Source organism: Lagopus muta, chromosome 15 (genome assembly GCF_023343835.1).
Source record: "Lagopus muta isolate bLagMut1 chromosome 15, bLagMut1 primary, whole genome shotgun sequence".
Lineage (NCBI taxonomy): Eukaryota > Metazoa > Chordata > Aves > Galliformes > Phasianidae > Lagopus > Lagopus muta.
Window position 1 is genome coordinate 13,895,493 of NC_064447.1, and position 13,746 is coordinate 13,909,238.

General features: G+C 39.6%; 1 protein-coding gene across 5 annotated transcripts in view; it reads right to left on the bottom strand.

Moving 5' to 3' along the window:
• Positions 1–3,604: 3,604 nt before the first annotated feature.
• LOC125700751 (transformation/transcription domain associated protein) overlaps positions 3,605–13,746 on the bottom strand; it is a 73,171-nt gene continuing 63,029 nt past the window's right edge. For all 5 annotated transcript variants that reach the window (XM_048961880.1, XM_048961878.1, XM_048961879.1 and 2 more), the window contains exons 66-71: positions 11,334–11,559; positions 10,563–10,780; positions 8,632–8,816; positions 6,299–6,502; positions 5,274–5,468; positions 3,605–4,118 (exon numbers count right to left, since the gene is read on the bottom strand). In XM_048961880.1, coding sequence (XP_048817837.1) covers positions 3,834–4,118; positions 5,274–5,468; positions 6,299–6,502; positions 8,632–8,816; positions 10,563–10,780; positions 11,334–11,559 — 1,313 coding nt within the window. In that variant the 3' untranslated portion in view covers positions 3,605–3,833. The remainder of the gene's footprint in view (positions 4,119–5,273; positions 5,469–6,298; positions 6,503–8,631; positions 8,817–10,562; positions 10,781–11,333; positions 11,560–13,746) is intronic.

Consider the following 13,746-nt stretch of genomic DNA (forward strand, 5'->3'; position numbering starts at 1 on the left):
TGTTCTTGAAGATAATCGGGCACTTCATTGCTATGGCAGACTAGTTACCTGCTGGCAGGCAGTTACTGATCTACAACGTGCACCAGAAGATTTTCATTGACTCCAAAGAATGCTTACATATAACTAAAAGCTTTTGTGATTTACCTCCTTGGAGCCACTGGTGGAGCTCTGGCTTAGTACTGTGCAAACCCTCTCACAAAATGAGGTAAATCCACAGCACATATTCATGAAACAGAAGATCCAAGTATTAACATTTACACATGAACACCACCAGGGACCTCATTAAAACAATTCTCTTACCCATATTTGCTCTATTTTATCACACCCCACATTTTTCTTTCAGGAGTATATTTCAACGAACAAGAAAGATGCCACACACGAATTCATAAGTTTGTCCCCTTTAACTTGCATTCTCACTTTTCTACTTAAAGTTCTATCGTGAACAGAGAAATAGCTGAGTTATCTGATGATTTCCTTTCAGGGAACGTTGTCTTCTCACAGTTGGACATATCTAAGACATGCAAATGATGAAGAAAAAAGAGATACTGCAACTCCTCTGATGCAAAAAAGTGCCATATTTCACAGCTACAAACATTACAATCTTCAATAAAAGGAAGCCAACAATTCCCTTCAAGTCATAAAAGCACTAAGCTTCGTTGTGAATGACTGAATATAGAGTATGTTGTGACACATGCAGGATGTGTTATGTTTTATAAGAAGAAAGTTCAGATTATTCTTGCCAACATGATTTTGATAAGGAAGTGAGTCTTTGCCTAAAAGAATACATTTGTTTTCCAAATCCTTATACAGCCCTTATCACTCGTGTATTTCAGCTTCCAGCTGTAAATAATGGCATGCAGCATGATTCAACCTATCACTCTCTTCAGCCTGTGAGGAGTGCACAAACCACGGATGGGAATAAAGGGCAGGCAGCTTTATTCATCACAGCAAACAGGACCATAAGCCAGCATGAAAATATAGCTGGTGAGAAGTAATTAGCTCTTAGTCCCAGCCCAATCCCACAGCTGGAGCCACAGCAAATCTTTCCATCGGTGCACAAACACTCAATCCATCTGATCTCAGTGCCTGGCCTCGAGCACACAGCCTGACCAGCCTCACCTGTGCCCAGCGTGGTGGGTTGGCTGCCATCCTGAAGGCAGCAGCAACTCAGCTGGGAGAAGCCCACTGCACCTCACCTGGGAAGAAACTGAAAAGAAACTTGCATGGGAAATGCTGTAAGTGGAACAATCTTACAGCAACGCACAGCACGCTTCTGCAGTTCAAGCCAGTGAAACAAATACTTCCAAAATTTCCACAATTAAATTATTAGAAATCCTACACCAAATAAATTAACTTATCACTCAATATTGAGCTGTACCATATTTTACGAAGAAAGCAGAATGTTCGTATATTTCCTAGGCTTTCTCCCTAAAAATGTGTCTTTTTTCCATACGTTTTTTATTACACATTTACTTATCAGAGCTAACAGTAGAGCTTTTTTTCCATTTACAAGTTAATATCCTAATTTCCTCTTTCAAAAGTGCATTTCGTTTTTCCTGCTGTATTTTAATTATATTTTTTCTGCCATGTTGTAACTATATTCCAAAGGAAAAGAAGTGTATCTATGCTGGAGCACAACATACCTTCATTTCTAACACTGGGTGTACTCATCATTAGTCAAAAAGTAAAGAACAGGTGCAAATGCATAAATTAACCTGTGAAAATGATAGGCATGATCCTATATATTATGTTTAATTGACACATACCTTAGCATTTATGCATAACCAACATTCAGCAAAACATTCTGTACGAACCACCAGAGGCTTCGTGCCCACAACAGCGTGCCAGAACATCCCACCTGAATGAAGACAGAGTTTTATCAGAGCTCTGACGTGACAAAGTGCAGTCTTCCAACCTACTTAATGCTTAGCCTGCAGATTGGTTTAAAGAAATTAAATCAACAGTTCTGAGTGTAAATAAAGGCACATATGTATACACACAGAGCACCTCCTGTCCATCAGCTTCACTTCTCCATGCCAGGTTCAGTGCTGCTGAGTTGTTAGCAGTACCTTTGTGCAAGATGACCAGCAGATGGAGGCGCGCACCTCCTGCACATCGCTGACATAAGTCCATGTCAGTGGATCGGTTCTGCTCACAGCTGCAAAGACAAAAGGAACAGGTTATTTTGCATCTCTGTTACAGACCTGTGGAATGCATATGTTCTATTCCCCCCAAATGACGACTTGATTGCAGTCTTACCTACTGCAGGCCTTGATCTGCAGGTAGCCACCAAGTTAGATGCTGATCACCCAGCTCTCCCAGCCAGAAGTCAGACTGCCTTGTAGAAATTCCTCTTCCCTCAGAGACAGTACGCTGATGAACAGCAGTGATTAACTTCAATTATGCAACTCATGTTTCTCAGAAATATCTGAAGAATCTTTTGACATCTTATTAAATTTTTTTTTAAATAAAAAGAGAAAGATCCATTCTTTACTATGGTTCAAAGCCATGTTTCTATGGAAGTTGCAGAAAACCCCCAATAGAGTTCATCTCCATCTGTCATCTTGACCTCTGAGCAATTACTTGCAGGTATGACATAGGCTGTTCTGTTTAAAGACAGATGATTAATAAACAGACTGTTACCACACCGGCTTAGCAAGAAAGCCTGCACACTGAAGAAATCCTTGCCATACACATATTTCCTAGTTGCAGCTCTTCCAAAAACAGACTGCTCAACAGCATACACGTAACACACATCTCAGAAATGCAGCTCTCACCTTTGATGCTCAGGCTATTTTAGATTAAAGAACAGTCTTGCTTTTGGGTCTTTTCAACTTCTGCCATAGCACTCTATTAAATCTACCAATGAATGTCAGAGAGAGTTTTTTAAAATATTTATTTTGAAAAAATCACTCTGTACAAATTTAACATTCTCAGCACTGAGGTTTTATAAAAATGCTAACACAACAGAAAGACTCGAGTGAAACATTAAATTCCTCTCTTCTTAAATTACAAAGAAACGGATTCATTCTAAAGAAGCTATTGTAATTCTAAACATTAAAAAAGAGATTCATAAGATTTATCTTCTTTATCTATTGCAGTCAAATACATGTATCAATAGATGACTTTTGCCATTCTTTTTATAAGCTTTCCCCCCACACTGTCCACAACTAAACCAAATGCCCTAAATGTATTACACTTCTACTGTACACAGCTTGTGCTCCAAGGAAACCTTGCACAATTTCACCGTCCTTTTCTCAGTGCCTAACAAAAAGATGCCTCTATACATTTGGTACAAAATTCTCTGTACAAAGCCAAATTTGCTCATGTGAATTCCTGAAGCCAACTAAAGGAAGAGTATTTATTTGAGCCTTCCATTTGGTAATGAAGGAACAGTGATTAAGTAAAATTTCACAAAGTAAAATCCAGTAGCTGGGATTTCTGGCTGTTTTAATAATCATTATTGTATAAAAACTTCATATGCTATAGGTTATTAGGAATGGCAAACCCTAAATCCAACAGTGCTAGTTTTACAGTCCTCATCATAAAATAGGATTTTTCTGTGTATTTTTAAGTTTCCTCCCCTAATTTTAAGCTATTTGCAAAAGTCATTGTTCTTTTTCCTTTTTTTTTTTTTTTTTAATAGGAGGAAACACACCCTCATGGAATTAAAAACAGTAAAACTGTCCTATTCCTGTAAACACAATCAAATGAAGACTGACAAAACGCAGTGTGACAGGTAAGCCAAGGTCTGATTTCTGTTTCACATTTCTTAGCGCAATATACGGCTCACACACCGACAGCAGCAAAAAAAAAACAAAGCAAATTTCAAGTTACAGCCAGGGGTGCCAGGCAGGATCCATCCGACAGAGATTATCCAAGCTGTTTGCAGCTGCTACCAGCGTGTTCACTTTGCTTTCTCCTCCTTCAAACTGAGCAAGATTATGCAGTCGAGTCATGATGGCAGTGACGGCTTTCTGAACGAGTGAAACCAGCTGCTGGCTGTCCATGTTTTCAGGCTGTCCAGCTGCTGAGAGCGGAGAGGAAGTGTCCTCCTGTGTTTTTTTGTGCCATGCAATTATTTCATCCCGCAGCACAGTTTTTAGGATACCGTCAACCTACGTGAGGGAGAAAAATCAGACTATTATGTTTAATCTCAACAAGCATTAGAATACATTACACATTTTAAACTAAATATTAGCCTGCTCAAGCTGCTAACATTGTCAGGTATCCAATCTGAGAAAAACTTTCTGTTTGCATATTAAAAATAAGCGTTTTTTAGCATATCTAGACATTAGGCCAACATATACATACACATATTAATTAAATGTTATAGGATTCTGTTAAGAAAAAAAAAAAAAAAAAGATTAATCAAACCTTAAAGGAATTCCTCTTATGTCCAGAACTCAGACAAGCTAACACAATTATAACCATGTAGCTGAAATGAGCTGGGCACCCATCACTCCAAAAAGAATAAATGGGCACCTGTGCTCTCATCTTGGAAATTCAAGACGAGGAGTCTAATTGGGTTTACATCATCTGGGTGCACAAATTACAGACCAAGTCTGCAAACTCATCTGCGTGTACAGGCATGGCTTTGTAAAGTGATGAATTATTTAAAAAAAGAATCTAAACTTTCTGTATTACAAAGAAAAAAAAATCATTTTAGGATATTTTCCATCTTCTAAAAAGTAACTAGCTCCCACTGTAGCTACGGTACGTTCTGTGCAGTGCCGTTCTGGTGCAAATTGCTGCCTAAGTGCAAGATGCCTCATTTTTGGAAAGCATTAGAATTTAAAAGGAAGTTAGACAATTTCTTTACAAAACTACACCCTGCTAAGAGCTAGAATCCATCAAAGGAACAATGTATCTTGAGCATTCTGCTCTGCTAACAAAGGCCAAACACATTTCTATTCACAGTATATTATGAAGATTCTAAATGATGTTGCATTTGTCATTTCACTACTTACCACTGCCAGAACGTGTAGGGATTTATGAGGCTACAGCACTGAAACAATCAGCCTGAATTAACATGCTCCAACAGAATAAAAAAGAAATTCAGGGTACAATTACACCTATCTACCTCCTATTCTTTCCAAAAAGGCAAAAAGACTTCAGCTGCTTTTGTGATGACCTTGGGGTAAGACTTCAAAACATAAACACAGGGTGCTCGGTTTCTATCTCAAGCAAGAAAATGCTGTTCAGCTCATCGTTTCCTAAATGATAAATGCAAACTAAGTGCCCTTGGGCAACGTGTGGAAAGGTATACGAACCTTAAAGTTTGGCTGTGCAAAGCAGCGAGCTACTGCAATCATAGAGGCGGTGAGCGGGCCGGACACCCCAATGGTGGTAAGAAACTCTGAGATGTTTGGTGTGAGCCGGAATGGAACCGGGCGATTGGCATCCAGATCTCCTGTAGCATCGTTAATGTCAAAGCGGAAATAGGCCACGTTTAGCTTGCCTGTATCCTGCATGGAAAACCAGAACGCACGGAAGTTTTTGAGTAAGAAGTTCAAACTGAAGTAATTCTTATCAACGTGAGTGTCCAAAAAGCTGTAATGAACATAGATGCAGTATTAAACCTTGGAAGCAATATTCCTCTAGCAGGGGTCTGGGCAGAAAGATGGCCCTTCAGTCTCCAGGCATTCAGCTCTGGGTAAGCTCTCTCTGTTTGCTGCTTGCTCCAGGTGAGAACCTAACAGCACAGCTGCACAGTGGGGATTAAAAATGTACAGTGCTGTGCACAGGACAGCCCTGCGTGCATTAAAATGACATTAAGGCTTTAATATACACCACCTCTGCTCCACTAAGGTAGCAATCCTCATTTTATATATTGGGTTAAAACAGAGAAATTACTATTAATAGGACTTGATGTGATGTCAATGCAAAAAAAGAGGGCATTATTTGAAAAAGGGTATTCTCCTTTAAAAAAAATTAACCTCTAAAGTTTTATTTTGTTGTGTATTTATTTAAGCTGTTCAGCACACAGGTCTATCCAAAGCAAAATGTTTAAAGAAAGACTAAAGAGAGACTTATCATTCACTTACAGTTCCAATATCTGTGATCAACATTACAGATTATGTTCTAAATTCTAACCACAGAAGGAAGACAGAGTTGATGGCAGCTGGGTCTGCATTATAAATCACCTACATGATGTGCAATCACGTAATCAAATGAAAACCTGCTGAAACACACCGTTAATTATATATCTCAAATTCCCATTTTGACTCAATTCAAGCTCCCAAATTTCCATTTGATCAAAAAACACAGCATGCAGTTAGGACAAAATAAAGCATACCTGAGCTATCTGCAGCATTTCAGGGTTGAGTCTGTTTAAATGAAAGATGAACTCTGCAAAGCCAATCAGGGCTAATTGAATAGTGAACATCTTTCGAAACGTCCAGTAATCCGTGGCGTTGGGGAATGTATGTAGAGCCCACTCCTTGAGCATGCTGCGTGGCACCATGTTACTCTGCACTTCTTTAAGTATATCTCTGAGAACCTATACATGAAAAATATTATTTGAAAGACATCATTTTTAGTGCAATTTTTACAACAGACAATTATGCCAAAAGCAACTACCAACCTCCACTGAACTGCTGTACGCCACTGTAGGAAAACATCCCAAACTCTGACACTTTGAATCCAACAACATTTCCTGATTTCTTTATCAAAATACACAACACTTTGTGAGCCCATCCCCTGCACAGCTGCCAAATAACCTCTATCTTACAAGACTTAAATTTTAATAAAACCAAATAAGCTGTAAATCTACAGTCAGTCTGATGTGAGAAAATGCGAGAGTGAAAAGTTAGGCACTGATTGAAGTATCTTCAGACCTTTCAAGAAAATCAGAAGTAAACTAAAGAGACATTCAGTCACGAAGCAGCACTTCCTTAAGGCAAAATAATGGAATACACTTCACTCTTTCATTTCCTTATCTTCAGTGCGAGGTGGATATGCATTTGTCAGCAATAAAATAAAATCCTCAGCTTACGTTGGAATATTGGTACGTGTTAATAGTAATACTCATCTCCAACCTCAGGCACCAGGATGCTGAACACTACTGAAGGTGAATTTTCCTTTCAGGGCTGCTCACATTTCCCACATAATGTCCTCTCAGTGAAAAATCCCCTTCTGCAGTGAAGGATGTGAACATCACACAGCAATGAACCTTGAAGACAAAGGTTCTGGAGCCTACTTCATTTCTCTGAATTTCAAAGGGGCTGAGATAGAACCTTACATAAAATAAAGCCAGAAAGTCTGCTCAGACTAACATGCTACTGAGCAAAACGCCGACCAAGAGCAGTGACATGGATTCTTTCCATAACTGGTCTGCAACAACAGCTGAAAAGATTACTAACAGCCTCGGTTTGTTCTCATTATCAGGTGATGGTAGTCCACAGGCAGCACGAGGAGACAGCTGGCAGAAGGAAAAGCATGCACACGGATACTGCAGCAATTAGGCAGATTTTTTTGGAAGGCATTCGACAAACAAAAAAGCATAATGACAAGATGTGAAATTACACTTGGGATCTACAAAGACTGCAACCTAAAACCTGGTTTCTTTGTACACAGCGTGGTTTACTGGAAAAGGTAAAGGATTTTATTACAGGAGATAGGGAAACTCTCCGGGTAAAATAATTAGTTTTATATATTATTACAGCAAAATTACCTCAAAAATGTAAAGAGAGAAAATGTATTCATTTTTCTAAGTGAACAGTAAGCAGTAATTTTTCCCTTGATGTAAACATATAAGGTTTACCAAAATATTTCATCATTGTAGCATATCCTAGCCTAATTAAATAGAAAAAGAAATGAAGTTAGGATATGTTCTATTGCACCAGAAAGAGCGACAGTCAAACTGACTTCAGTTCCATGGCTGTTAAAGAGTTCCATAACCTGAAGAAAAAAAATCCTCAAAATAGAAGATGTTACATAACACTACCTTTTATTTTCTAACAGAAAAGATTCTCCAAATGATGTCTATGATATACCATGTATTTTCTAACAGCTGCATTTGACGTGGGACTAGCATTTGGTATAAGAATTTGCATTAACCTTGAGATAAAAACTGTAAAGTAACCATATTTATCAGAATTAGATGTCTGATGGAGGTTAGAGAGGCAGAAGTTGCTACTTTCCAAGTACTGTCATTTATTACGATGAGGTTAATCTCTGTTCCTAGTTGACTCGGGTGGGATGAATCCACCCTCATTTTCAGGATGAACATCAGAAGATGAAGAAATGGCACCACATGCTCTGCTTATGCAGATTAGGAACATGAAATAGGAATGCTTTTCCCATGTTATCAATTCTCATCATTTGCTAAGAGTTATCCAAAAACGCCTGGTAGTAATGAATCCTTCAGCTGCTTCCAGCTGCAGTTCCCCAACACAACCTGCAGCAGAACAAATACAGCTTCTTGGAGGCTTTCAAAGGTACTCCAAAATACCAGTGAGGTATAAGAACTCCCAAGAACACTTATAGCAAAAACAAAACAAATGCAAACCACCTCCTCAGTGAAACACCTCCATCCTCCATCTAACGGGAGGGAGCTGAACACCTAGCAAAGTGAGGCAAAGTCCTCAAGAAATAATCCTCACTCAGACTCATTCTATGTTCTAATACCTGGTGGCTAGCTTGAGTCCCCCGTGCTTGCACCGTTGCCAGCCTGTCGTAGTACCGAGAAATGGGGTTGTCGTGCTCAATGCCCTTCTTGGCGCAGCGCTGCTTGTAGATCTCCACCAGAGACAGAGATGAGGGATTGTCTTCCACCAGACGCATCTGCGGGGAAACGGCCACAACGCGTGGCACTGTGGGCAGGGGAGGGGGAACAACACACCACAGTCAGTTCCCAGCCCAAGGACTCTGAGAAGAGCACAAGAGTGCAGCCAGCCCTTCAAACACTACTGTGGTAATCAGCTGATGGGTATCAAGAGAAAATTGTTGTGACTATTCTCATTACTAGTTCATGAGCTCAGTTAAAAAGAAAGCAAGGAAGGCAATATATATATATATATACACATTTTAATTTAACTACACAGAAGCACCTTCATTATTTTAGGAGGAAAAAAAACCCAAAGGAATGAGCACTCTACCCTTCCTACTTTACCTGCAGAAAGGAGGGCAATGTTTTGCTCTGCTGCACACAGGCGGTGGTGATTACAATGGCACTAGCATCATTTCAAAAAACATTACTCTGAAGAAAAGTACTGAACTCAGTAACGTGCTTAAAGCAATTCATAAAAACGGGGGGATAAAATCTACATGTAGCTGAGAAATAGAAGTTTAAAGTGACAGTGCTTGAAAATAACAAGGGGAAACTAAGTAAATTGTTCAATAGCAAGAAAACTTAAAGTCAGGGAGCTTTTACTTCAGGAGCAGTAAACCTGCAAAAACCCTATTTGCACATGAATGGTGCTTCACAGAGGTATCACTCTTGTGAGCCTTACAGACTTCTCCCAGCACCAGCTGGTGACACCCATGGGACTGTTGCAAAGTGGCCTCCGGTTGCCAGCAGAATGGTCTCTCATCGTTTCCCTCAGAAGCTGTAATAACTAACCTCAGGAATACAGGAAAAAATGGTGTTCAAATGCCTTTAAATTGTTTGATGCAATTTCTTCAATTGTAAAGAAACAAATGCATTCCACAGAAAGAGTGTTAATGAGCTCTTTCTTCTGGCCTGCTTCCATTACCCTCTGGCAGCAGAGAGAAGAATGTTCTTCAGGTTCTTTTAAATAGTATCAAACCACAAAGTACAGAATTATTTCTAAAAGGAGTGCAGTTTAAAAAGAGCAGTTTGAAGGAAAACGTTACTTTCCTAATTGTGTTGTATGAAGGACACGTCAGTGGCTTTTTTCCTTTTCTTTTCAGTCTTACCTATCAAGGTATGACAAGTATCTACTGTATTTCTCACATCTTGGCCTTGGAATGATGTAAAGGTGTCTTCACACACAGATACCATATTCACCCCCTGTTACCACAAAGCCTTTGACTTGTACATTTTAGCCTCATTAAAGCTAGATCACAGTTATGCACTCCTAGCTCTGTAACTGCTACTTTGCATCATCTCACCACTGCTTGTGAGAGCAAGTTTGTGTAAAGAGATACAGTGTGCACAGAAGAAAAGATTGATAAAGCCAGACTTTGTTAAAATTAGATCTAAGGACTCTGTAGAAAGCCAAGAGCAAAGCAGCAGCACACCTTGGTGTCTTCAGTTCAAAGTTCCCACTACCCATAATATATTTTCTGCTCACCAGTTAAGGATTATTCAAACTGACTAATGAACAGAACTCATGTATATGAAATTACTAAGTGATCCCATGACATTCTGAGAAGTATTTTATATTTTTATGTAGTTATTGCATAGCTATAAGCTGGAACTCCTGAATTTCTGGAAAACACGAGTGTTTAATTCTTTGAAGGCATTCCCATTACACGTGAATCACGAGCAGATCAAGTATGTTGCCGAGTGCTTCTCATTTCATCAACAAATTAACTATAATCAACACATGAGAAAGGCAACATGCACACAAGGACAGAATCCCTCCTTCCAGTACCTGTAAAAAACAGATGTCTTTTTGTAGTTTCCTTCCTCTTCTCTAAACAGGGGTTCAAAAGGCGAAGGAGTTGTAAGACACGCTCTTCTCGGCGAGACTCTGTCAGGCAAGCATCGTTCATTACCAGATAGGGGTAAATCTTTCCATTGTGGCCTCGGATATAGAGCCTCCTGGCTGCAGTGTTGTGTTTCTGAACTATTTCCACTCGGGGCATAAACCTACCAGGAGGAAAGAGAGATTAAAGCCCTTGAGCTCATCTCCTCTGATATCAAACGATGATTTATAAACCAGAAAACAAACAAAGGAATAATACAGTGCAACTGTGAAACTATATTATGAACAATTGTTTACAATTTTATTCTCCAGTTAACACAAGGTTTCTATCTGATAGTCAACAATTTCAGGCGTTTCTGTTTCTTTCTACTAGAAAAACAGTTCTTAAGCAAAATTAATCATTAGATGAGATCCTGATCTCTGCTTTGAAGAGTTGTTCCTCTGTGAACCACAACAGTAGAAACACTTTCAAATAACATCAACATTAAACAAGCCCAACATAATTGTCAGCAATCGAGCTGTGCTGTGAGGCAATGTGACATCACCAAAGGAGGATAAAGGAGGAACTTGGGCTGTTACAACAAAGCATGTGACTGTATACATTATTTCAATACATGAAATACATAGTAGCTATTTTCTGCAACATGGATGGGAGAACATTTCCACTTTCTTCCCCATTTGCAGAAATACAGCTACTCCTTCCCCACTAGAGTTTACCTGGCTATCTTGATGTAGTAATGTGTTGGCTTGGGCATCAGGAATTCTCCAGGTATCTCTACTTCGGCAGTTTGAGCTGAAAAATTGCTTAGAAAGCGGCACTTCTCCTCGATGAGGAAAAACTTGGGAAGCTGTTTAGTTTTTGCCTCCAGGATTTTGATCCACTTTTTCAGTTTGGAGATAAGATTATGAAGTTTCATTGAGCCCGGTACGCTGAAGTCAAAGTCTAAAAGAAAAAATGCATGTACATCCTTAACATTTTGGATTCCATATACTGCATTTAACAACCACACGTTAGAAGTTTGTGCTTGAGATGAGATTTTTTCAGCCACATGCCCTCAAGCAAAATACTTTAAGCAGTCCCCCATTCCACATACACACCTGTGATGAAGAAAACAGGTTTGTAAAGCACCGCATTGGCCTTGAATACTACAGCTAAATGGAATGCTACCTCATAAAGTCAGCAGCTGGCACGTGAAAGGGAAGGCACACTGCCACTGAAGGCTGTCACAGGGACACGGCTGCCCATGGAGCCCAGGCACGCAGTGCCACTGGCAGGTTCACACAAACACAGGAGAGATGTGGAAGAGCCAAAGCCTGACTGGTATGGAACCACACAACAGCAACAACACTACAAGAGGTGCAGGAGGACAAGTCACACAGCTCAGCGCTGTGACAAACACATGGAAGACAGCTTCCTTTGAAAGAGAATGTTGCATATTGAATATCTTACTTCTATACAAAACACTTTATTAAATTCTAACATTATATACAGCATAAACTTATCAGAATCTACTACTTCCTACTACCAATCCACTACAGCTCCAAGTTATTTGCTATTAATTAGTAAACCATGAGTTCAAGAGTTTCCTGTTTTACAGCCTTGAGAACAAAAATACACAGTGGAAATTTTAAATACTGTTATTGTATCTGATTATCCAGAGAGCAACCAGAGGGACTGACAGAGCGTGCCACCATGAACCACAGGAGTAGATCTGATCACTCAGCAGAAGAAGAAAAGTAAGTTTAATAATTTAGAGTCCAGCACTTCAGTTTTCTGCCTGTTTCATTAAAAGCAATTTATTTATTTAAAATTAGTGGAGCCCTTCTACTTTTAAAAAGAATGGAAGAACCCAAACTGAGGATGCAATGCAGAATCTGTGAGCAGCTTCAGGACAAGAAGTAAAACTGCCGTTACTGTTATCCTCCTATTGTGAACTGCAAGGAAATCCAGACCTGCTCTCCTCTCTTGGATGCAGAGTGCCAGAACAGATGTGACAAAAAGCAAAAGGACATCACGCAAGGAGCCCAACCTAACAGCCTCCCAGTGCAGCAGTGCCTCCTGCAGCACTGAGTCAGGGCAGATCTTCCCAGGGAAGCACACAGGTACTTTTCTGACTGAAATCCCTGCAATACACAGCACCTTCTGGGCCTACACAGAGCTCAGCTTCCAAACACCACTTTGCCAGTTTCAGCACACAGCAAGCAGAAAAAGTAAATAAATAAACAAGCTGGAATTCTCCTGAGAACATACCACCTTAACAAGTGAAACTGCTGCTCAGCACTGCAGTATCACAGTGCTGACAGACTAAATGCAGCCTGTAAGAAGCTAAACCACTCCATGGCACAAAATCCCCGGGAACATGCAGCCCAGCACCCTTTCCCACATACCCACAATACAGAAATGCCAACAGTTTTCACTGAGAGCCTTGCAGCCCAAAACAGCGACAACCAGCAGCACAAAACCATTCCACCTGTGTAAGAAAAAAGGCTGTGGTGAAAGATGCAGCTCCTTACATACGGATGACAAAAATTAGAAGCATTCAGTAATCCTCCCTTGTCTTTTTCTACCTGGTACAGGCAGTGCCTGTTGCAAAGCACAGAACCACCCTCATTGGAATCCCATGGCTACCCTCTAGTGAGCACTGCGAGCACAGCATGCATGGCAGCAACAGCGCCCAGCCATCCAGCTCCTGGCTCCTCAAAGCACAGGAAAGTATCCCAAACTGCATCCAGTTTGTGCTAATGTGCTTAAATGTACTACCAAAGCAGTAAAAATATGCATCAATATTACAGATTTAAGTTAATAAGAACAAAATAGTAATCAAATAGCATTAATTATGTTAATTAAATGAGTAATAAATAAGACATTTCGTTCAGCATAGGAATAGGTCCAGTTTGTTAAAATGCCCATGCTAGGATTTTGTAGTTTTGTTTCCCAGCAGCAGGTGGGAAAAGAACAGAAAGTTTAAGTCCTTCACTTGAATTTAAAAAAATAATAAAAATGATAAATTTATATATGTTTTTATATATTTTTATTTTATATATATATTTATATTTTTTATATTTTAGTTAATTAATGCTTTTAGCATCAGCAATAGCTCATTTCTAGGACCTGAGAGGTTCTTAAGCC